A 26398-nucleotide genomic window follows, 5' to 3' on the forward strand; every position below is an offset into this window, starting at 1 on the left:
TAATTTTGTGACCTCTTAGCAATTCTTAAATAAGAGATTTTACACACAAGCGTGAAAAAGCCAATTTATTTGATGACATAAAGAAATGACAAACTTGTGATGTACTTCTCAATGTCGTTTCCAAAAAACGAGCTATGAATAAAAATACAAAGATTTCAGTCTAGCGTAAAATTTACGTGTACCTAGGGTATTTTCATAGTTTAGTGTATACCGCCAAAAAATTCTCTGAAAAAAAATTGTTAAAAATATAAGTCCTAAATTTTGGCACTAAAAAAGTACCATGTAAAAAAAATCCCTTGATAAAAAAGTCTTTTGAAATGAAGTCCTACTATTTTGAGACTTTATTTTATAGGACTTTTTTTCTGGTTTCAGTATGATTTCATACAAAAACGTCCGCGGAAAAGTCCTATTATAGCAGAATATGCATGGGAACAACATGCAAAAAGAGGGGCAGCTGATATTGAAAAACGCCCATTTCTATATTCAAAATACAGATGAATAGAAAAAAGTCTTTTTTACGAAAACGTCTTAGACATTTTCACAAGACTTAGGACTTTTTTTTCTAAGTTTTTTTTCTTTGAAATATTTTCTTCAGAACTATATTTCCTGTGATCTTACTCTGAGACTGTATTAGCAGTCCCCATTCTATTTTAGGAAAAAGTCTAAGGAATTAAAAACTCAGGACTTTATTTACAGTGACATTTTATCCTAGGACTTCAAAAAAATGGGAATTTTTTACCAAAGTTTTTATTTCCAGATTTTTTTCCCATAAACTTTTTTTCCGGCAGGTTTTAGTGACGTCAAACTAAGTTATTTATTCATTTACTTTCATAATTTTCAATTTAAAAATTTACTTTCTATTCACGGATGCATGACTTACAGCTGAGAGGTTTATTATGGTCGAATAAAGGGTGAAGATTTATGTGAAGTATTTTTGTGGAAAAATAAATCATTCCCTAAATATGAACTTTTGAATTTTGTATTATTAATCCCAACTATATCCAACCAGAAGATAATTTGAATATTGTATTATTAATCCCAACTATATCCAACCAGAAGATAATTTGAATATAATACATAGATATAAATAAATATTCAAAACTAGCTCCCAAAAATGTTTGGGCGAAAAAGCGGTAATCCTCAAGGTTTGATCTTGATTTCAACAGTGATACTGTCAGAATATAGGACAACCTGCTTAATTCCTTAATTTTTCAACTATCCCCGCCATGGGTTCCAACCACAGGAATAAATTTAATCCTTCAGAAAAAAACGCAAAAAACTTGTTGATTATAACACAAAAGTTTTGACCTTATCATAGATAAGAGGCTAACTTATGGTTCAAGAATGCTAATAAACCTTCTCCTGCGCTGCTCATTTAAACTTAAATCAATAGTTTAACTACTTCTCTTTATTCATAATTTCTCAACTCAGGATTCGTTGCTTTTGTTTTGGGTTTGATTTTGCAGATAATTAAGAAGTCCTTCGTGGCTTTAATCTTGATTTTTATGGTTGATTTCCTAGCACAGATGTAGGCATGGAGGGAGGATACAGTGAATACGCCCAGTCTGTTCAGCATACCCTTCGTAGGCCGGGATATTTGGGTTAGCACTCCCTAAATATAGATGTTCTTTAATACTCCATTAGTAGGGCGGGATATTTGGGTTAGCACTCCCTAAATATAGATATTTAAATACTCCATTAGTAGGGCAGGATATCTGGGTCAGCACTCCCTAAAGATAGATATTTAAATACTCCATTAGTAGGGCAGGGTATCTGAGTCAGCACTACCTAAACATATATATTTAAATAATTCATTAGTTAGTTAGAATATCTGGATTAGCACTCCCCACTCCCTATATATATATATCTAAATACTGCACTCGTGGGGCAGGATATTTGAGTAAGCACTGCCTAAATATAGATATTTAAATAATCCATTAGTTAGTAAGAATATCTGGGTTAGCACTCCCTATATAAATATATCTAAATACTCCACTAGTGGAGCAGGATATTTGAGTAAGCACTCCCTAAATATAGATATTTAAATAATCCATTAGTTAGTTAGAATATCTGGGTTAGCACTCCCTATATAAATATATCTAAATACTCCACTAGTGGGGCAGGATATTTGAGTAAGCACTCCCTAAATATAGATATTTAAATAATCCATTAGTTAGTTAGAATATCTGGGTTTGCACTCCCTATATAAATATGTCTAAATACTCCACTAGTGGGGCAGGATATTTGAGTAAGCACTCCCTAAATATAGATATTTAAATAATCCATTAGTTAGTTAGAATACTCCATTAGTGAGGCGGGATATGTTATATATATGTAAATCTAAATACTTCATTAGGAGGACGCGATATTTGAATTAGCACTCCCAAAATATTGAGAATTAAATACTCCTTCAGAAGGAAGGGATATTTGAGTTAGCACTCCTTAAATATGTATTTAAATACTCCATTAGTATTCATTAAATTCTCATTCTTTGTGGGTAACCATATATTTTTTATAAAGATTAAATCTGGGAAATATCTGATCATCTTCATATCTGATCATCTTCGTCATTTTTGACACTAAGAAATGTCAGTTCACATTTTGGAAAATAACAAATTACTTTTTTACTTATTTTCTAGGTAAGTAAGTACAGATGTTTTGAAGGAAGAATTATTGAAAATTTGTTCCCGAAAAAAACCCGCGCATAGCAAAGACGACATACATATTTCATTTTATTACCATGTTTTTCGGACACCCTGGATATAAAAGCTGGAAGATGGGCTGGAATAAATGTTAAATCTGAAGTTTTGAAAAAAAACTAAATAAAATCAATTGGTTCAAGTTGTAAAAAGAACTTGAAACTTTATAACAGCGTAAAAGTTGTTGAATGTTCAGTAGACGAAAATAAACCTGTTCATTCAACAATAAAAGAAAGAATGAAAGGAATTAACAATTTGTTTTGACAAACATTATGAAACCTGTTTATACAGGAATGTAATCTTATATACTTAACTTAATATTAGGAAAAATAAAATCCTACTCTGCAAAGTTTTTCTGAAAAAGCTCGCGGATTAAAAATAGATATCTTGAACAAAAATGGAAGGCGTCCTCGATAGGACATGAAGGGTAAGGGTCCTGAATAGAACAGGACGGGAGGGGGTCCTGGATAGGACAGGAAGGGAGGGGGTCCTGGAAAGGACAAGAAGAACGGGGGGCTCATACATAGGACAGGAATGGAGGGGGTCCTTGTTCGGACAGGAAGGGGGTGATGGGGTGTCCTGTATAGGACAGGAAGAATTAATATTTCAGTTGCAGTGCGGTGTCAGTATTACAAGTGTGGTTTCCGAAAATAAGATTGGTTTGAAAGGAATGTTTCCGTTTTTCTAAAGGTAATATGAAACAAAGAATAGAATGAAATGCTCGTTTTTTCAAACTTGTTTTGTTTCACATTTTTTCATTTAAAGCACACTTTTTTATGTTTAGATATCGCGCAAACAATAAAAATCAGTTTGTTCAATAGTCCTAACAATTTGTTTAATACTCCTAACACTTTGTTATGCTTAGATATCGCACAAACAATAAAAATCAGTTTGTTTAATACGCTTTACTGTCTGTTTAATACTCCTAACACTTTGTTATGTTTAGATATCGCACAAACAATAAAAATCAGTTTGTTTAATACGCTTTACTGTCTGTTTAATACTCCTAACACTTTGTTAAGAATCCATCTATACTGTGGAAAAGTAAGACGACATTTCAGTCAAATTAAAAGATATATTTAATGTTGTTATGAAGCAAATAGAATTTCCAGTTATATAAAAATCAAATCATCAATTGAAATGGGTCTGTGTACGCTGCACAATGGCTGTGTTCATTCAACTAATTCAATTCAAAACTCGAGTCTAACTGTCGTCTTTATGTTCCACATTATTATGGATCTCACTGTATATATGTGAAAAAGTTTTAAACCTACCTTTGGATTTGGTAGTTCTCCAGCCTGTAAACTCGCCATGTAACATCTCAATCTAGGCAATTATCAAACTTCAGGGGGGAAACTTTACCAAGAGAATTTCACAAGAAGTTTGGACTAATCTTGTTCAAAACTTTAGGAATGACGGGGGGGAGAAGACAGGACAGAAGAGAATCAAGATTTGCAAATTTCGCAAAAATGTAAAGTGCCTATTTGCATAACATTAAGACCTGCATCTTGCTTGTTAAAAACTAAAAATGATAAAAGTAGTTGGAGCGAGAGGAGGGGGGGGGGGGAAGATAAAAGGGGGGATAGTAAGGGGGGGGGGGAGGAGGTAAAAAGAGTTTATATGAAGAGATAGAGCTGGAATCTTTTAAGTGAACCTAATGAGCTTAAATCTTTCTATTCTATGGAAAAGGAGGGGAGGTGGTTTTGCTATTAATTGGTCTCCCTATAGTCAAATTGGTAAAAACTTGAAGAAATGACGGCAAAGAGATCTATTTAAATTCCAAAATGATAACTCAGTTCGTCCATTTAAAGTTTCCAACTCAAAATACATATCTAAAAGTTTCCAACTCAAAATACATATTTAAAAGTTTCCAACTCAAAATACAAATTTAAAAGTTTTTAGCTCAAAACACTCATTTAAAAAATCCATTTCAAAATAAATATTTAAAAGTTTCTAATTCAAAATAAATATGTGCAAGTTTCCAGCTCAGAATATATATTTAGAAGTTTTTATCTCAAAAATACAGGGTTAAAAGTTCCAAGCTCAATATGCATATCTAAAAATTTCCAGTTCAGAATATATATTTGAAATTTTCCAGTTTTAAATATATATATATATCAAAGCTTCCAGCTTAAACATGCATTTAAATTTTCCAACTCAAACATTTTAAAAGTTTCCAGCTCAAAATATATATCTAAAAGTTTCCAGCTCAAAATACATATTTAAAAGTTTCTAGCTCAAAAACATTATTAAAAGTTTCCATTTCAAAATAAATATTTAAAAGTTTCCATAATAAGATACAAGATACAAAGATAGAAGATAGAAATTTTCGACAGAGTTGAGTACAGTTAGACCTATACAACTGTGGAATAGGAATACTACTTTTAAACACGAGTTATAAATTTAATTGTGCAGTGTACACAGACACATTTCACTTAATAGGTTGATCTTTAAGCTACTGATAAAACAACATCTTTTCCACAAATAAGAATCGTCTTCCTATTCAATAGTTTTATGGGTCTCACTGTGTATAAAATATTCACCTAAACTGTTCAACCTGCAACCTCTCCAGGTTCTCCTCCCAGTGACTTATCTGACTCTAATAAATAGAAGGTTAAAGGGACTGTAAAAATAATAACAAGTTAAAGGTACTAAACGCATAATAACAAGTTAAAGGGACTGTAGAAATAATTTCAAGTTAAAGGGACTGTACGCATAGTAACAAGTTAAAGGGACTATACGCATAATAACAAGTTAAAGGGACTGTAGAAATAATTTCAAGTTAAAGGGACTGTAAGCGTAGTTTCTTAAAGGGAGTGTTTGCGAAAAATGAAAGGGGGTGTAGGCATACTGCAAAAAATAAGCGTTTTTGTTCGCTACTAATCTTACTAATCTTAATCAATTTAATTTCAAACATATCAGTCAGATATAACAACCTATAGTCATCGATTACTTTTCGCCACATTTGTATATAGTTAATTTTTCATAATATTTCTTACTTCTTTTAAGTGCAATTGTATATTAAAGAAATACAAAATATTATGAAATATCAACTATATATATGCGTCGAAAAATAATCGATGACTAAAGGTTTTAATATCTCAATGATGTGTTTGATAGTAAATTGTTTTTTTTTACGATCCAAGTCGTGAATTGCAATTTTTTCAACAGATAGAAGTAAGAATGCACTAGATCATTTTCTGTATCAAAACAGTGTTGAACAATCAAGGTTTTAGAAAAAAAAAGTCCAGAAAGAAGATAAAACGGTAGTCTGAAAGTCAAAATTTAAAGAAAGTAAAAATGTTTTTTTTGGACAAAAATTTTGTGTTTAAATCCGTGCCATTTCTTCGGTATATGCACCTCATTTTCCCCCTAAAGATTAAAATTTGAGATTTAACATAAAAGCATAAATCTCCCTCTCCTTTATTTAATATACAGGGGGTCTATATAAAAACATCTGTTGTTGTTATCACCAAAACCTCAATTCTAAACGGATTTTCGTTTTTCAGAACATTTCAATAATCTAAAAAAATCCGATCGAATGGAAGAAAAATAACCTAAATTTTTATGCAAACAAAAACTTTTGAAAATGTAATTAGATTCGTCTTGGAAATTGTGTGTTCTGAATTAACAAAAATAGTTCCAAAACTTAGATTAGATATTCTAAATGTAAAAAGAACTCTCAAATAGGTTTCTGGCATCAATCAATGTTTTAAGAGACACCCTGTATACCTACGGATTACTAATGTAAATCCGACCCTAACCATTGGTTGGATTTAGTATTCAGTCCAATAGTAGGGATTCTAACAATCTAAAGGTTTTCAAACAAACTTGATAAATCATTTTCCTAGATCTGTAGACATCAATACACAAACAAATCAGAAATCAGAAATCAAGAATTCGAAAATATTGATTTCATTTATTCTTATTTTTTTTTGCTTTCAACGAAAGAATTCAATAAACCTACAACGATGGTAAATAACTCAAAGTTAAGTTTCAATTTTAAAATAAAAATTTTAGTGCAAAATTAAATGTTGACAAAACTTTCTTATTTGGTCGTCGGGGGAAATGGTTCAAATGTTTTTACTAAATTACTAATTAATTACCAAGTTAATGGTGTATACGTATTCATAAAATCCAAACTTAGACTCAATATCACTTCAAATGTATTTAAATCACTTTAGTTATAGCTCTCTGAAGAAATAACAATCCTTTCTGATAATCTGTAAAAAAAATTTATATTTGAAAACAATTCGATATTCTTTTATAACTACGCACATGTTGTAAATGGACTGTAATTGTAAGTTCAAGTGACCCTCCATACAAATATACCAAGGTCTGATTAGTAATTTGTAAGATATTGCCTTTTAAAAAAATTGTTTAATTATAAAAGTCCCTGTTCGTTGCAACTTTCTCAATTTATATGGACGTTACGTTTTTTTAGTATCAGTCGTTTTTAACAATTTTCTCCTTATAGACGCAACAAATAGAAGTAAGATTAGTAGCGAACAAAAGCGCTTATTTTTCGCCGTAAGCCTATACCCCTTCCATTTTTCGCGAACACTCCCTGTAAGGGTACCGATGTGAATCGGAAAAATGCCATTTTTGCAGAAAGATCTCTTGAAATTAAGCGCACAATCCATTTAAAGAATTATATTCTACCTGAATCTGATGTTTGGATGGAGGATCTGCTACAACGGAGGATTGTAGTTCAGCCATCCTCTTCAGCTTGTGGTCAGCCTCCAGACCCTTCTCTAGTCTATAGATCTCCTCCTAGCACACATAGTTTCAACAGGGATCAATTTGACAAATTGGAGAGGTCGCTCAACTACCTAGAGCCGGTTCAAATACTGAATCTCTACAATCTTTAGTCATGCATTTTGGATTCAGGATTTAAACCTGCTGAAGGTAGCTCAACGACTAAGCGCTAACTCATTCAATTCGGTTCAAGATGTCAACAACAACTGCAAGAAGGGTGCAGTATGTTTGAAAAAAATGTGTTTTAATACCTAGAGAAGGTAAACCATATCCATAGCTAGAGAAGGTGAACCATATCTATACCTGGAGAAGGTGAACCATATCTATACCTAGAGAAGGTGAACCTTATCTATACCTAGAGAAGGTAAACCATATCTATACCTAGAGAAGGTGAACCTTATCTATACCTAGAGAAGGTGAACCATATCTAAACATAGAGAAGGTGAACCATATCTATACCTAGAGAAGGTGAACCTTATCTATACCTAGAGAAGGTAAACCATATCTATACCTAGAGAAGGTGAACCTTATCTATACCTAGCGAAGGTGAACCATATCTAAACATAGAGAAGGTGAACCTTATCAATACCTAGAGAAGGGGAACCTTATCTATACCTAGAGAAGGTGAACCATAGAGAAGGGGAACCTTATCTATACCTAGAGAAGGTGAACCATATCTATACTTAGAGAAGGTGAACCATATCTATACCTAGAGAAGGTGAACCTTATCTATACCTAGAGAAGGTGAACCATATCTATACCTAGAGAAGGTGACCCATATCTATACCTGGAGAAGGTGAAGGGTTCCGGTTTTTCCTCTATGGCGCGCGAATGCCGCTGCGCATGCTGAATGTATACTGTTTACCCAGTTCTCAAGCTCCACTTGACAGGGGGCCTAAACAAGAAAAATGGGGTTTAAAAACAAAAACAAAAACATGAATCTTTTCAAAACCGAAAGTTTTTTCACACTTAATAAGATTGATAAAAATTTAAACAGACGAATGTTTTTTTTTAATAGAAATATCTATGGTCTAAGACAATTAAACTAGGAATAATAAAATCAGAGTTTGTGGCAATAACCAAATTCTTATAGATAAAAGAAGGTTGGATACCACAGGAGATACTTTTATCTATTTGTTTATATCGAGTGTTATTAATAATTAAGTGTTTTTCTTAAATGTTTTTTTTATTACAAAGGTTTTATCATTTTCCAATATTCAAGGCTTCAGAATTCTTCAAGAGAACAATTATTATTTTATAAAGGTGGGGAAATTGATTAAAGAAAACAAACACTGAAAAAATGTACCTTAAAAGGGACTATTAACTAAATTTTCAATGAAAAGGGGTACAAATTATATCATAAACCTTCAATCCTTGAACTAGAAACATGGTTGGATAGTGTGCAAAAATGATTACTTTATCCTAGTTTTTATGGCTAATATTAAAATCTTTTGCGAATAAAACAAAGCGACACAAATTAGCTATTTTTTCTCCGCCAGGTTGCAAAAATGGTTTCTTTGTATTAAGAATTCGTATAATAACCTTTGAATTTAACTTAATAAGGATTGATAAATTTCAAAATTAAATTAAAATTAAAAATTCGTTCAGAGAAAATTTTATTTTAGTTAGAAGTTTTAATTCATAAAGTATTTGTTTGACCCAAAGTAAAATCCAAATTTGGAATTTCAAAAATCTAATTCCACATCAAAAGTTTGCTGTTAACAATTTCAATATCAATATTATGTAAATTCTTTTAACATAAAGTGAATACCTACTATAAGAAAAGTTTCAAATGAAAAAAAAAATAAAAAAGTCTACAGTAAGCAGAGCTCAATAATAATTAACAATAATTAGTCTAAGCTTATCAATAAAATAATTAATAACCATTCCTAGAAAATAATCAGAAAACATCATGAAAAAGTATGAATTAATGGCTTCTAGTCGAATAATTAATTTTGCAACAACGTTATCGATTTAACATAATTAATAAGGAAAAGATTAATTATTGCATAAATAATTATTCAAGAACATTTTTCTTTTGGAAACATAACATCTTTTAACAGTAGTTGTTGTTAGAAGCCTAGAACCTTAATTTAAAAAAAATCATTTTCTTTTGACATTGAACATATCTATTAAAAGTTTCATTTAAAAATGCAACCTCCCCCCCCTTCAAATCAGAAAACAGGAACTTTAAAATCAGTAAACCTCGAAATCATAAAACAGAAACTTTGCACCCCCCCTTTACATTAGGAACTATGCCCCCCCCCCTTACATTAGGAACTATGTCCTCTACCTCCTTACAACAAGGAACAGGAATGGAACTAGAATATTGTATATATTCTTGGCTTCTTTTCTATATAAAGAGACATATCATCATTTTTCAGGAACATTAGTCTGTCATATTCAACAGGGAACTTTATTATTTACACGGAAACTAATATTTTTTATTATTTTTATTTTTATTTTTAATTTTTTTTCTGTTGTTTGAATACTAATCCACAATTAAGATTGACATTTCTAACTAGATAATGATAATATAATTATATGCATTGCGTATAATTCTTAATTACAAAACATTTTCTGTCAACTCACAGTAAGCTAAAGTTAATTACACGAAAAATCGAAATCTTTGGGTTTCTTACAGTTGTGCACAAAAGCAAAACTAGAGAAACAACGAGGTCGCAAAGTCGTACCAATCAACTTAACCTTCTCCTTATATCTAGGTTTTCCTCCATATTTAAGGCTAATCAATATTTGTTAACTCACGTCATAACTTTTGGATGTAACATCCTTGTATTCTCGAGTTTAATCCATGTAGTTTAAGCTTTATCCCAACCAAAAGCTTTAGACTCCGCTACACTATAGACAAGGTAAGATTGTAAGAAAGATTTGGCAATAAAACCTTGTTAAAAAACTGATTTTACATCGGTTCCCTTAAAACCTTTATCTTATCAATAATGTGGAAGATATTGTCGTTTTTTTAGTTGAAAATGCGAAATTCTGATAATTACTAAATGTTTTCCTGTAGTAGAAAATTCACTATTGAAAATAATCATAAATGATATTAACATGGATATCTTCTTCATAATTGATCAGCCAAAGCTTTTCAGAGTATCGTTGTAAATCGGACATTGCCATCTTTGCATGGAGGCTCACTTGAAATTACGTTTACATCCCTTTAATAGAGGATAAATGCTTAAATCTTGAATATTAAGCTGTAAAACTGAATAATGAAATATTTAAGTTAATATTTTAAATTCAGATTAACTTCAAAGTTAGTGACGAGACTGCTCTTAAATTTATTAAAATTTGATTCAATCAATTCCAATGTCGTTAGTCAAAAGTGAGGGGAAGGGGGAGGGGTATGGGAGGGGGAAGGGGTGACAGGGAGGAAGGCCTCTGTGTTTTATTGTTGTAAATAAATTATTATTGTATTTTGCTGCAGCACATAAATCATAAATAATTTGCTAAATTTCTCAAATTGTTGCAAAATCAAGTTTAAAACTATTCTGCTTATTTTGTCAGTAAAATATTGGAGATCTCTTGTTAATTTCATACTTCCCGCATTTCCGAATTTAGTGGTTTTACAATGACTTGAAAAAAAATCGTTAAATTTCAGAAATTCGATATTTGCTATTGTATTCTTTAACAGAGAATAATCTGATTAGTTTTATCCATGTATTGTACACCATCCATGAGACTATAAAGACGACAAAAACTCTTAAAATGAATATATCATAGTTAGGCTAAATCTTCTGCCTTAGAACGTAGTTTAATGGCATATTTCATGGCAAAAAAAGAAGAAAAAAGTTTACAGTTGCAGGAGATCATAAATACAAGGAAACAGAGAATATAAATTCCGTACAATCGTTTCTGAAGCCTAATCCTCTGTGGGTAACCCTGCATTTCAATTCCAGATGAGAAACGACCAAAAATATAAACCTTGATATATCAGGTATTTACTCCGGTTGAAAAATATTATTAATGACAAGCTTTCAATTCTTTTATATAGATTTCAAGTCAAAATTAAAGTTTTAACCATCAAAAACTTTTTTTCAATCAAAGATTTACACTGATTTAGGTATAATTTTAAGATTGACAGAGGTTAATAAAAACTAAGATAAATAATAAAATAATAAAAAAATTCCATCTTAAATATTATGTCTAACTCGGAAAACGAGTAAACGCATTTTTTCCCGTGTTTTTACAAAAATATTGGAAAATCCTAATAAGCTAGCTGCATCTATTGAGCAATAATTTTATCTACTATACAGGCAACCTGATGACGTAGACTTTTAAATTATTATAAACAATGAATTCTGTTAGATAAAATGGTCATATTTGAAATAGTGTTCAGTCCTTACTGAATAAAGAATTAACGTTTGTTTACACAAAATACAAGTGCACTGGCTCACATGTGTATCCCAAAATACAAGTGCATTGGCTCACATGTGTATCCCAAAATACAAGTGCATTGTCTCACATGTGTATCCCAAAATACAATTGCATTGTCTCACATGTGTATCCCAAAATACAAGTGCATTGTCTCACATGTGTATCCCAAAATACAAGTGCATTGGCTCACATGTGTATCCCAAAATACAAGTGCATTGGCTCACATGTGTATCCCAAAATACAAGTGCACTGGCTCACATGTGTATCCCAAAATACAAGTGCATTGGCTCACATGTGTATGCCAAAATTTATTATCTTTCTTTATAAATAATAATTCGAGTTTGCCAGCTCATTTATACAGATAATTATACGTGCACAGAGAAATCTTTTATATAAAGAATGCGAAGTTGCAAACAGAGAGTGTACCAATAAATATAGAAATTGAGAAATAACAAAAAATGCCAAAGTTTGACGGTCTAACATGTGCATGAAAACGACAAAATTGTACTCAATGGGTTAACGTACAGTATAACATATAAAAGCATGGAACATGAAAACGACTGTTGTAATCTAAATAGTCAGATTATCATTAAACGCATTAATTTTTCTAGATTTCAAGTGTTCAATACTATAAATTTTCTATATGTTTTCCTTATAGCAGAAATGCGCAAGTACAATGTAAATAATAAGTTTTAAAAATCGTGAACAATGAAAAATACTTTATACTCGATCAGACAAAGCTTTTCGTGATTTGAATCTTTACATGAAGGATCACTTGCGCTTAAATGTCGTAATCCTAAATGTCGTCTTCCTGTTTTACCTGGAATAGGTACGCGTCCCCGAATGCTGTTGAGAGACAGAAGATAAAATCTCTCTTCGGATGTTCAGGGATAGGTTGAAGGATGGATCCATCCACAATTATCAAATGTTTTGGGGTTGCCTCAACAGCTCTTCCCTAGGATATAGTTTGATATTATTATTATTAATAATAATATTATTACTATCAGTATAATTATTATTATTATTAATAATAGTATTTTTATTATTATTAAAACAGTTATTATTACAAATGGAATTCTATGTCTGATGTTTCATTATAATCAAAAATTAACCAATAAGAATAGTTATAAAATTGATAGAAATGATAAAAATAATCGGGTGAGTAGTAATACAGTGCATAAAGTTAGGTGTTCCAGAAACATTTTGCAAAGTGTAATAAAAGTAAAACTTTTAGAACAATTACACACTCTCAACTAAACTTTCGGTGTGTACTGCGGTGATTTGTACTATACTGTTCGTAGAAATAGTGGATTTTAGTGGAGAGTGATTGTGTGATTGATAAAACTCGTCGCAATTATTGGGTCGAGCCTTTTAAAGTTTTAGAAGCTCAAAAAACTTCAGTGATTCAGGAAATCAAAGAAAGGAATCAAAACGATACATTATAGGACAGTAGATACGCTAGGACAATAGATACGCCAGGACAGTAGATACGCTAGGACAGTAGATACGCTAGGACAGTAGATACGCTAGGACAGTAGATACGCTAGGACAGTAGATACGCTAGGACAGTAGATACGCCAGGACAGTAGATACGCTAGGACAGTAGATACGCTAGGACAGTAGATACGCTAGGACAGTAGATACGGTAGGACAGTAGATAAAAACAGGTTTTCGAAAAAAACCAAACAGATTAAAAAATCTTTCCCTCTCATCTTTCATATTTATCTTTCGTCTTTGTTTGTCCAACTGATTAGTTGTTTGTTTTAGGTTATTTTTAGTTTTTCACAATTCAGCTAATTTAACCAGATTCAACCAGATTTATCCAGATTTAACCAGATTTAACCAGATTTATCCAGATTTAATCAGATTCAACCAGATTTATCCAGATTTAACCAGATTTAACCAGATTTATCCAGATTCAAACAGATTCAAATAGATTCATCCAGATTTAAACAGCTTTAACGAGATTTATCCAGATTTAACCAGATTTAACCAGATTAAACCAGATTTATCCAGATTTATCCAGATTCAACCAGATTTATCCAGATTTAATCATATTTATCCAGATTTAACCAGATTCAACCAGATTTTTCCAGATTTGACCAGATTTAAACAGATTTATCCAGATTTAACCAGATTCTACCAGATTTATCTAGATTTAAACAGAATTATCATGTAACCAGAATTAACCAGATTTAAACATATTTAGCCAGATTGAAACAGGTTTAATCAGATTAAAGTAACAGGTTTAATCAGATTAAAGTACCAGATTTACCCAGATAAAACCATATCTAACCAGATTAAACCAGATTTAACCAGATTAAACCAGATTTATCCAGATTATACATATTAACAGGTTTGACCAAAATTAACTAAATTCAAGCAGATTTTACTATATTCCCAGAATATAACAGATTAAAACAGAAAATTAAATCAGATTTAACTAGATTATATGAATACAATGAAGACAACTTTCGATTTCATTTGTGATTTCTGCTTTTAGCTTTGAAACTGCATAGATTAGATACACATAAACATCGAAACAAACATAACCTGTCCATTAACAGATTCTAATTGTTTACTTTGAAATTGTAATTGTAAAAAAGCTTGTTACGAATCAAGACATAAATAGAGAAGTCGTCTTCATTGTATTCATATAAACACCGACCACTGTATAAAATTGTTCCCTCTTTCAGTGCAGTAATTATCAAAATCGAAAAGAAAGACAATTTTTATTTAAACATCTCTGCAACGCCGACATTTTTCAGGTTTATAGCTTCTCCTCAAAGAAAGATCATTCATGAGTAGCTCTAAACCCACAAAATGTTGACATTGCAGAGATGTCATAATAAAATTTTTTTTAGAAAATGCTTTCTTTTTAAAAATCATCCGAAATATAGTCAATGATGCAAAACAAGAACAAGAAAATGGAGATTTTAAGAAAAATAGAGATTTCAAAAACCAGCATCTGTTATCATCTGATTATTTATACAGTTTTGTAATAAAATTCGGTAAAACCAATATTCAAAAATAAATGTTAAAAAATCAAATCATACAGGGGGTAATAAGAAAAAAGAACTCCTCACCTCTCTTGAATCACAAGGATAAAAAAGCAGAGTTGTTCCTTTCAGGCACACCCAGTAGCCCTTCCACCCTCGCTTCCTAGCCAGCTCAACCTAGAGGTGTATACTGTACACTTACAGTCATCTTCAAAATAATAAGGAATGCCACAAAGATTAAGTTTGAGTAAACAGAAAAATATAACAATGGTTCCCATAAAACTGTGGAATAGTAAACACAGCTTTAATATTCAACATTGATTTTAAGTAGTCCAATGCACATGGAACAAGAATATGGAACAAGAACATGGAACAAGAACATGGAACAAGAACATGGAACAAGAACATGGAACAAGAACATTTTACTTTGAAAAGCTGGTAAAGCTATTTGGTTTAAAATAAATACTAAAATATCGTCTTCCTATTTCATAGTTAATGGGTCCCATTGTACATATACGGAACATGAGAAAATGTTATTTTTGTGCTCCTTTATTACTCTTTAATGTAAAATACCTGATGCTTTTTTCGAAGCAGCCATTTTTTGACTGAAAGAAAACCGGCTTTCCTAACCGCGCCTGTGCAGTTGAAACTTGCAGCACTTCCACTCTGCCGCGCCTACAAAGAATTTATAATTAATTAATTACAATTCGAATAAAAATAAATGTTGTAGGATTTTTCATAAATCTTTTAGAGAATCTTAAAAGCTTTGATAGAATCATGTGAAGCGTTGATAGAATCATGTGAAGTGTTGATAGAATCATGTGAAGTGTTGATAGAATCATGTGACGCGTTGATAGAATCATGTGAAGCGTTGATAGAATCATGTGAAGCGTTGATAGAATCATGTGAAGCGTTGATAGAATCATGTGAAGTGTTGATAGAATAATGTGAAGCGTTGATAGAATCATGTGAAGCGTTGATAGAATATCATGTGAAGCGTTGATGGAATCATGTGAAGCGTTGATAGAATATCATGTGAAGCGTTGATAGAATCATGTGAAGCGTTGATAGAATATCATGTGAAGCGTTGATAGAATATCACATGAAGCGTTGATAGAATAATATAAAGCTTTGATGGAATCATATGAAGCTTTGATAGAATCTTGTATACATTTTATAGAATCTTATAAAGCTCTGAAAGAATCTAACAAAACTTTCATCAAATCTTAATAAGCTTGCATGTATCTTATAAAACTTTGATAGAATCTTATAAAGCTTTAATAGAATCTTATAAAGCTTTAATATAATCTTATAAAACTTTAATAGAATCTTATAAAGCTTTTATCGAATAATATGAAGCTTTGATAGAATCATATGAAGCTTTGATTGAATCATATGAAGCTTTGATAGAATCTCATAAACTTTTATACATTTTATATAGCCTTGACAGAATGTTCCAAAGCTTTAAAACAATATTACATAAGACATAAGACGTATTTAGACGGGCTCTTCGAAATTGGTCACAAAATAAGTATTGTCCCTACTTCTTGTCACCGTTAACTACAACTGTAAGCCTAGTAGTGTTAAGCGGCTACATAAGCAGTTCACCAGCTTCATTTACCTTTACAATATTTGGCAGCATCTTATAAAAATTGACAGAATCTTATAAAGCTTTGATAGAATCTTGTTAACCTTTGATAGAATCTTGTTAACCTTTGACAGAATCTTGTTAACCTTTGATAGAATCTTGTTAACCTTTGACAGAATCTTGTTAACCTTTGATAGAATCTTGTTAACCTTCTTAAAAAGCTCTTATAACACTTGATCAAAATCTTATCAATCTCTAATAGAATTATATGAAGCTTTGATAGAATCTTATAAAACTTTGATAGACTCTTTTATTTAGAGGTTTAATAGAATCTTATAAAGTTTTGATAGAGTCTTACAAACTTTAATGCATTTTTATATAACCTTGCTTGGTAGAATTTCAGAAATTTTTGAAGGAATCCTATCAAATGCTTGGTAATCTTATATAACTTGATAGAATCATGTGAACCTTTGTTAAAATCTTATAAATCTTTAGAATCTTTCAAAAATTAAATGTTTGATATTTTGACTTATTTTGAAGAAAGATTGATCTCTCTAGTGAAGCGATGAATTCTTATGTGATAACTTTTAATTAAGTTCTCTAACTAATCATGATCAATAATACATCATAATCAGAATACAACTAGTCTCTGTCACAAGTTTTAAAATAGAAATTAAGTTTGCAATGGTTTGGAGTTGTGTTTAAATCACGGGATTAAGTATTGATCTCCATCTTATGCAGAACTACAGATTAGTTTAATTCATGTGATGATGGTCATAACCTGCTGGGATAACTTTGATTGAAGAATCAAGCATTGATCTTCAAATTCAAAAATGCCCACATTGAATATCGAGATCAAGTGTAAAATTTACAAGATTCACACAAAAAGTTTCGATTTCATGGCCCATTTTTTAAGTTATACTAGTCATATGGGGCAAAATACTTAGCAACGCTTCTAATTTAAAGAAGACTTTATTTCCGCTTTCAACTGGTAAAATGATATTTTGATTTTGAGAAATTCTTTTCTTCAAGTAACTAGTTTTTATAAATAGATTTTTAAAAATTTCATATCGACTGTTCCAAATCTTCTATTGTGCCAAATGTTAAAGAAAAGTTTATAATTGAAATTTAAAAAAAAAATATATTGAAAAGTTTGTCGTAGAAAGTTTATATTAAACAATTCTGTTCAGAAATTGTTTTCTCGAGATTTCAAAATAGAAATAAACCGAGTCCAAATTTAAAGAACTAAACTTAAATCATAAGTTTCAGCAAAAATCCCGCTGGTGACCTAAATGAAACTGTACGTAGCTTGAAAAATAAGCTGAAATATTTAATTTACAGAAATCGACGAGTTAAAGATAAATTTCCCGCATTTTCTGATTATTTTCATGCTTCTCTGGAACATTTTCGGCATCCAATAATATAGCGTCACTTGTGTACAAAAAGACCCATACAATATGGCATTCGATTCAATCTAACCCTAAATTCTTTTTTTACTGAACTTTTAAGCTAAAACTTGAAACTAGCACAATCTTTGGTTTTAGACTTGGAGCTCTGAAAATTATGTTCACACTTGTTCAAGTTGTACTGTACGGTAGAAAAACAGAAAACATGGAATAAGTAACGTACTGTATTTGTAGTAATATTTAGTAATATAATCTAGCCATATATTCTTTTGTTTCTTTTCAATTATAAATATCGCCATGGGTTTCATAATTTGCATTTAGATGTACACTGTACAGTGTACATTATTGAGTATTTACATGTACACTATTCAGTGCACATTTTAAGAAAAGAATCAGTCCAAAATACGAAATTTGTTCATTAGCAAAACAAAGACGATAACACCCACTGTTTTCATATTTGAGCATACTGTTGATTAAAAGTCAATGCCTGCCAAAAAATCGGTTTTTTACTTTCAAGTAAATAGAAATACTAATTCTTATTAAAAGTAAGAAAGAAAAAATTTAATAGTATCAAATGTCAGATAAGAAAAGATTCCAAAGATTTTTTTTTTCCTTTTTCAATATTTTTCAGTTTTTAAGAAATCCAAAAATATGGTTGAAGTTTTTTTCGATGCAAAATCCATAGATTAATAACAAAACAGATAAACCACTAGATGCGTCTTTTCAAGTTCTCGTTCACAATAACCCTGAGGCATGCCGGGTTGAATTGCAAGACAGAGAGAGAGGCTTTTGCCTCAGGGTTATTGTGAACGAAAAACCCCATAGTCTTAAAAAGACGATATCTAGTGTTTCTGTCTGTATTGTTTTTACTCTATGGCTAAATTCTAAAGATTTTTATTCCTAATTAATGTTTCTGATTTCTATTAAAAGTTTGTATAAATATAGCCTTTACTCAATGTACTGTGCAAATATAATGATCTAAATCTGAAAACAGAAATTTGGAAAAATATTATTAATAATATTAATCCTTTATTACAGGGACAATCCAAGTAATTTCAAGCAGCGAACCTTCATTCTAAGAGTATGCCTGATTCCCATTGTTAATCCTTAAACCTGATAATTTTTTGGAAATTTGAAAAATATATAAAGGTATAACTTGTACCGTTTTGAATCTTTAAACGGTCACGTTAAATCATACTTTCCCTTTAAGACCATTAATATTTGACCTTGAATATTTTCTATCTGCACAGAGTACAGAGAACTATGCAAATTAGGTTTCAATATTCAACAAAAAATATTGCACAAATTTTAATTCAACTTTTAGCGAACAAATCAAAATATCGATTGAGTTGGAATCTATCGATACAATCAAATTAAAGTTCAAGCTGAAGTATTAATAGTGAACATTTCAATATATCCGATTAAAAAAAAAAAAAATTACAAAAATCGTATCTTTAAAAAATTAAAGAACATTTTTTTGAGTAATAATTTTTTTTTAATATTAGCATTGCTTTTAAATAGATATAATTATAACATTTATATAAGTAAATAGAGCTGGACCGATTAATTTAACTCCTCACTTACACACAATTTAGAAATGAGAAAAAAATCTGGTTTTGAAAAATTATTGTCACAACTTTTTGACCTCGGAACCTCTCTAGTTTTGATTATACAACCAATGTTGCAAAATTAAACTAGAATTTCAACTCAAATCCGATAACTCAGTTTAATTTATGGGCAAGAACAAAAAAAGTTTCGAAAATAGCAAGTTTATCATGAAATTTGGTTTTATGACACCATTTGAAACACTGGATGTGTTTTCTTCTTTATGGTAAAAATGTTAAGGTGAGGAAAAGCAAGTAATTGACCATTGATCTTGTACAATATACTTATTCACTCCATTCTCAAAATCCACATTTAGTTGGTATTAGATGCCGGCATTGGGGCAACCTTTACGGGTTTTTAAAAGTTCTTAAACGGATTCTTCCATTCATTTTAAGAAACTTGTGTGATCGTTAACAGTGGATCTGTTACCTTATATGGAGAAGTAGAATTGTGTACGCTTTCAGCATCATCGTCTTCAGATATTGCTGTAGTTAGGGACATTCGATCATCATCAGATATCTAAACAATCAATCAATCAATCAATCGACTATGGTACAAACATTAAAACTTATTTGATTGGCACAAAAAGAAAAAGTACATAAAAACATTTAAGTTAGAAAAAACAAATTATTTTGTAATTAAAAATAAATAATTCGTTTCCATTTAATCCAGATTTATTAACAGAAAAAACATGCTGATCATGCAAATAAATTAATATAAAGTGACAACTAAAATCATAATCACAAAAATAGGAAATAAAATCTTGTGATTTTAATAATAATCTACCAAAAGTCTATTCTATGTCTTGAAGAGAGCAATAAAAGGTTTCTAAGACGAAAAATATATTTTGAAATATTTCTCTACATCTCCTGAATCTAATTAAAGCATGCAGTTCCATATCCTTGTATTGTTCTTATTCTTTCAATTCAAACTTCATCTCATTTACATTCATTAATCTTATCCGGAACCCCACCTACCGGTTAATCCTAATGCTTAGCCTAACAATATAATTCAGCCATACATTCTTTTCATGTGGATAACACTAACAGTATACATTATTGCTTATTCTAACAATAAAATCCAATCGTATGTTCTTTTAGTAATATAATCTAGCCATATATTCTTTTCATGTGGATAACACTAACAGTAAACATTATTGCTTATTCTAACAATAAAATCCAATCGTACATTTTAGTAATATAATCTAGCCATATATTCTTTTCATGTGGATAACACTAACAGTAAACATTATTGCTTATTCTAACAATAAAATCCAATCGTATTTTCTTTTAGTAATATAATCTAACCATATATTCATTTTGTGTCAAAAGCATTAATCTTCTTGCTAATTTCAACAATACAATCTAACTCTGTGTTCTAACCATATATTTTCCTTATCACAGCATAACAACATAAACTAACTTTATGTTATAACCAGCATAACAACATAAACTAACTTTATGTTGTAACCAGCATAACAACATAAACTAACTTTATGTTGTAACCAGCATAACAACATAAACTAACTTTATGTTGTAACCAGCCTCAATAGTCCTTAACCCTGTGAATGAATTGTTCCTTAGTTATCATGGCTTCTAGTATGCATACATTCGCAGATTGCAGACCTTATGAATTACCTTGCATAAAAAGATGGCATTGCAAATTGTTTGACTAATTTTGTGATGTAAGTGCATGTATTTTGGCATTCCCATATTTTTATTGCTAGACTCGGAACAGAAAATAATCTGAGCAAACACATCCTCGGCAGTTTTCTTGTTAGAGGACACCAGGGCTCTTGACGATTCTTTTTTCCTGGTTCTTCCTTTAGAGTTTGAACTTGATGCTCCAGCTTCTGTTAGAAGATCACAGTCACTCTCACTGTACATCAGAAGAACATTCACATTAATGCATTCTTCCTCACCATGGCTTCAAATCATTAAAAAAGCGATTATTTTTTTGATAAGAAATTGCAACTGCAGTTACAAAAATATGATCCAAGACCAAAATTACAATTCCAGTTTTAAACCCAAAAGATATTTCATACATTTAAGTTTTAAATACACTCACCAATTCATTCATTGAACAAATATCTACATATTATTTGAAGTAAGTTTGCCCCTTTAGTCGTTTGAAGATCAGATTTTTGAGCAGTTTTTCCCTTCCAAGTTTTCTGTCAATTTACTAAATGGCAGGGCTAAGGTTAGCTCAGGTTCTAAAGAAAATTCTCAAGTTTGAGAAGAAATATTCTCTCAAAAAGTTTTGCATCATTAATAAATGCATGTCTTTTCCTTTCATATCCTGTTTCCTTTCTTGACTGGTTCCAGGTTGACTAAAATTCAATTTTTCAATAATATAACCTTTTTTATTTGATTTTTTATAAACGTAAACAAACCTCTAAACTTGGACGATTGTAAGCGTATGTTTTATTTGTTTTATCACGATGATCTTTCTTTTCGGAATATTTGCCAGCACTTCCACCATTGTGATGGGAATGGAAAGACACATGATGTCCTCCTCCATGCAGTTGAGGAACACAACCTCGAGCTAAAGGACATCCATCATCAGAACATCCATTTTCACAGCCACTTAGTACCTTAATGTGCTTCAAATAAGAAAAGAAGCACTCATGCAAAGGAATTGAGTCTTTGCCAAAAACTCTGTTATAATACCTATATTTTTGCAACCAAATGTTGGAGAGCTTAGATATTTCAAACCATGAATTTTGCTAAATTAAAATATCTTAGTTTAAAATATAAATCTCAATTTAAATGCACAAATCCTGCATTGCTTAAAAAGGCTTAATTAAAATATAACCCCCCAAAAAGTAGCTGAAATTAAAATGTACATAGAAGAAACACTGGTTCAATTCAGTCTTTGTAGTTCAACTTCATTCATTATGTCTGGTCCCTGTTAAGTTCAAAATGTTAATGCACAAAACATTTACTTATAGTTTGGTTTGAATTTCACTTCAATTTTAAACATGTTCATTTAAAGCATTCCTTATCAATAAAAGAAAAAACTTCATTAATTTGTGAATTTTTCTTTTTTCTTCTATATCTATTTTCTATCCTCTCCACCCTGTCTAAAGAATTCACAGCCTGACCATAGGGTTTTTGAGAGGAGTTAGATGAAGCACGTTCACAATGACTAAAGACATATTTTTAAAATGAGAACCTTTTATCTTTTAATTTTTACCAAAATAATATAACACTTTTTAGGAATATTTACACCATTGGACATTTTATTTTAATGTCTTTCCTATCACTCTTTCGGTTATTATCAATCGTTTTATTTCTCTCTTCCGTATCAGACCAGAAAGAATTTGATTTTCCATCTCCAGCTCCCATCTCTGAATCCTGAGCCTGTTAGAAATATTTATGATCTAAGTACATTGATAAAGAGAAAATGGGTTTTCGATAAAACATTTTAGAGATTGGGTATGTATAAAGAAGATATATGATCGGCACTTAGGACATTATTTGCTCCCTGACTGATATGACGGGAAAGATTTACAGCTTCACTATCAGAGCAATAGTCCCCACGCTTAGTTTCTTCAGCATAGGACAGTGCTAAACGTACACATTCTTCTAGTGCTTGGGTTGAGTCCTGCATGAATATACTAATCCTATTTTCACCAAATCTGACTGATTTCCCTCTCTGGACGGTCCCATTGTTTTGTAGCCCTAAATTTACATTATTTCCTGCAACTTGTCTGCCACTTGAGTTTGTATATGTATCATGAGAAGTTAATGATTGATTTTCACTGCTAATATGTCTTTGATTAGAAGAGTTGTTGCTACCATTGAAATGAATATCTGACGCTGCCACATGTCTTGATGTCCCAGGCTGAGGTACAACAGGTTTAGCATGTAGCGCTGCCACCTTTGTCCCTTCCTCCTCAAATCCCCAATCATTGAACCCGTAGTCGGTGCTCATAAGACTGGCAGCTCTGGGGAGACTATTTCCTCCAGGAAATTGGAAATTTGAACTTTGAGATGCAGTTTCTTCAAGAGTAAAGTCTGGAGACTTACTTCTCCACTTATCCCTGAACCTGTGACGAACACCCTGTATCATGTTTGGCAGTTTCCAGTGCTTTCTCCGTCCAGACCTGGTCCTCACTGAAACATGACAAAAACTTGTGATTCAACAAAACAATAACAATGTTTGCTGATGGATGAAAAATGAATTGGAAAAATTGATAATAAAACATTTACTTGTTTTGTACCGTTCTAAATGTGTGCATGTGTACAAATATTTAAGACAAGAAATTTAGACTTCTTCATATAAAACTTTTAAATATCTTTTATTTGAGCTTTTTAAAACAGTTTCATGGTCATGCCTAGGCCATTAGAGCCCTCCCATGAGGTTTCTGTCATTTTTGAAACAGGTCTGTTAGGTCAAAACATGTAACAAAAAAATTAAGGTTCCCCAGGAACACAGAGTATTAAAGATTTCCAGATTTCAAAGCATTTTAAACATTTGTCTGAAAATGTTATGAAACTTCCAAATTTATAGATTTTTGGTCTTAATTTAATGTGACATATAATTTTTCAGAAAATTTAATATTTTTGACTGGTATTTTATTTATATTATAATTGTACTGTGCTAATCTTTTTACTGTATTGCACTGTATTAACTTTAAACTGTTAACTACTGAGTACATATAAATTATACATATACTGCATACTGATTTTTATAATATTGCACTGTGTACTGACATATGATAAATTGTACTGTGTATCGTAGCAAAGTGATATTAACTTATTCAAAATTTGTTTTTAGGAATTTCATTGAGAACTGAAAAAAACGTATTGTACTTTGTTGCTGTGTGTTTAGATTCACTTCTTTGGCAATTCAATTAACAAGTATTGGATTGTACTGTTTCTTTTTATAAACTTAATGATGTGTAACATTGTCACAGATAATAATTATTTAAATAAATTTCATTAAATTAAAAAAACAGCATGGAGTGAAAATTATCTAGAAAAATGTTGTCAAGAACCTGGAATTCTGACAAAAACAAAATAATCTAATGATTGATATATCCAAATAAGAACTATTTATCACTATAAACTTTGATTGCTTTTCACTGTCCATAAACTATTAAGCAATAAACGGAAGAAACAACAATAACTTTTTTCTTTTATAAAGTTTATTTAAACAAAGTTTTTATTTTGAAAAATACAAAAATCATGTCAAATTTCATAAATTGCTTCAAGAAAAGAAAATATCGGAAAATTTAGAATCAGCAAATTTGGAATTCAAGGATCAACAAAAATGTTAAAATCCAGGAAAGATTTTGAATTTTTTTAGAAACAATGAAAATTGATTTTATCCAAAAACAAATAAAAAATGTGTGTTAAAAAAGTTTAAAGTCCTTGATTTAAAAAAAATGTTCCTAAACCTCCATTTAATAATACTTAAAGGGAGTGTTCTTTCTTATTTATACTCTTCAGGTGAAAATTTTCCTTTACATTGTACTGCAATAAACATTAAATAGATAAAACTAAATAAGAAAACTGTTATTGCCTCTTGAACGAATAATAAGAAAAAGATTTTTTTTCTTCTAATTTTTCATAATCGGGAATCATTTTTTTCTACTGACTCAGAAATTTGAATGATTTTAATACTGATAAGAAAGGGTGGTCTTCAAAAATTGATAGAAACATTGACCAAGTTAGAAAATGAAACTTTCCATGAAAAATGTGCACTCGCAAGCTTTTCAAAGTGCCATTTAATGAAAATCTGAGATGCCAGCAAAAACATAAAAGAAATTGAGTCTTTGGAACAAAATCCGATATTTAAACCTCAATATCTTTAGAACTCGATGTTGTAAACCTTTGATATTTTAAACTCAGATTATTTGATCTAACAGAATTCATAGTTTGAAATACCTAAGGTCTGCAACATTTGGTTCTAAAGATATTGTGATTAGAAAATTAGAGTTTGTGGCAAAGACTCAATTCCTTTGCAGGATCACAAAAGTATTCTCAGCAATAGGTCATTCGGTTCATCAACAATTTTGATAAGAATTATTTAAATATGTTTTTTTAAATGACTTGATGAAGGCTGGAGACCAACTCATTTAATACTTTTTCTTAATGAACAAAATTAAAATCTAGTCAAAAACCAGTGTTAAAAATATCACTATATTTTGTGCTATACTGCAAGCATTTGTTTCAATAAGTTTTGAGATCTTTAAAACACTCATAACCTGGCATTCTTTTTAGAGCAACGTTTTTAAAGGATCTCTTCTGTTCCTTTTATTCGAATTTTCGTTGTTGTTTCTTGGTCCCTTGGTCCCTTGGGCAGTTTTTTTCTTGGTCCCTTGGCCAGTAATTAAATATTCATTCAAGGCTATGAGGTTCTGAACATTAGTGCAGTTTGATATTTTACTTGAGTTTATTGTCAAATCATTCCATCTTGTCCTTTAATATTATCAAATATACAACTTGATTTGTTTGTCTCCTATATACTTAAAGGGTTTGTCCACGTTAATTTAAGATAATCAAATATACAACTTGTTGTGTTTGTCTCCTATATACTTAAAGGGTTTGTCCACGTGAATTTAATGTTATCAAATATACAACTTGATTTGTTTGTATCATAAATACGGAAAGGGTTTGTCCACGTGAATTTAAGATTATCAAATATACAACTTGTTGTGTTTGTCTCATAAATACTTAAAGGGACAGTCCACGTTAATTTAATATTATCAAATATACAACTTGTTGTGTTTGTCTCCTATATACTGAAATGGTTTGTCCACGTTAATTTAATATTATCAAATATACAACTTGTTGTGTTTGTCTCATAAATACTTAAAGGGTCAGTCCACGTGAATTTAATATTATCAAATATACAACTTGATTTGTTTGTCTCATAAATACTTAAAGGGTTTGTCCACGTGAATTTAATATTATCAAATATACAACTTGATTTGTTTGT

The 26398-nt window shown here is 30.7% G+C and overlaps 1 protein-coding gene across 1 annotated transcript in view; it reads right to left on the bottom strand.

The window, feature by feature from the left end:
• LOC111710002 (protein still life, isoforms C/SIF type 2) overlaps nucleotides 1–23946 on the bottom strand; it is a 59980-nt gene extending 36034 nt beyond the window's left edge. The window contains exons 1-16 of the mRNA XM_023483997.1: nucleotides 23790–23946; nucleotides 22937–23568; nucleotides 22709–22812; nucleotides 22450–22597; nucleotides 21843–22043; nucleotides 21739–21779; nucleotides 21088–21328; nucleotides 19880–19969; nucleotides 15425–15526; nucleotides 14939–15028; nucleotides 12673–12807; nucleotides 8245–8352; nucleotides 7362–7472; nucleotides 5243–5298; nucleotides 3974–4025; nucleotides 1518–1612 (exon numbers count right to left, since the gene is read on the bottom strand). Coding sequence (XP_023339765.1) covers nucleotides 1518–1612; nucleotides 3974–4025; nucleotides 5243–5298; nucleotides 7362–7472; nucleotides 8245–8352; nucleotides 12673–12807; nucleotides 14939–15028; nucleotides 15425–15526; nucleotides 19880–19969; nucleotides 21088–21328; nucleotides 21739–21779; nucleotides 21843–22043; nucleotides 22450–22597; nucleotides 22709–22812; nucleotides 22937–23568; nucleotides 23790–23826 — 2243 coding nt within the window. The 5' untranslated portion in view covers nucleotides 23827–23946. The remainder of the gene's footprint in view (nucleotides 1–1517; nucleotides 1613–3973; nucleotides 4026–5242; nucleotides 5299–7361; nucleotides 7473–8244; nucleotides 8353–12672; nucleotides 12808–14938; nucleotides 15029–15424; nucleotides 15527–19879; nucleotides 19970–21087; nucleotides 21329–21738; nucleotides 21780–21842; nucleotides 22044–22449; nucleotides 22598–22708; nucleotides 22813–22936; nucleotides 23569–23789) is intronic.
• Nucleotides 23947–26398: the final 2452 nt, after the last annotated feature.

Source organism: Eurytemora carolleeae, unplaced genomic scaffold (assembly GCF_000591075.1).
Source record: "Eurytemora carolleeae unplaced genomic scaffold, Eaff_2.0 scaffold507, whole genome shotgun sequence".
Lineage (NCBI taxonomy): Eukaryota > Metazoa > Arthropoda > Copepoda > Calanoida > Temoridae > Eurytemora > Eurytemora carolleeae.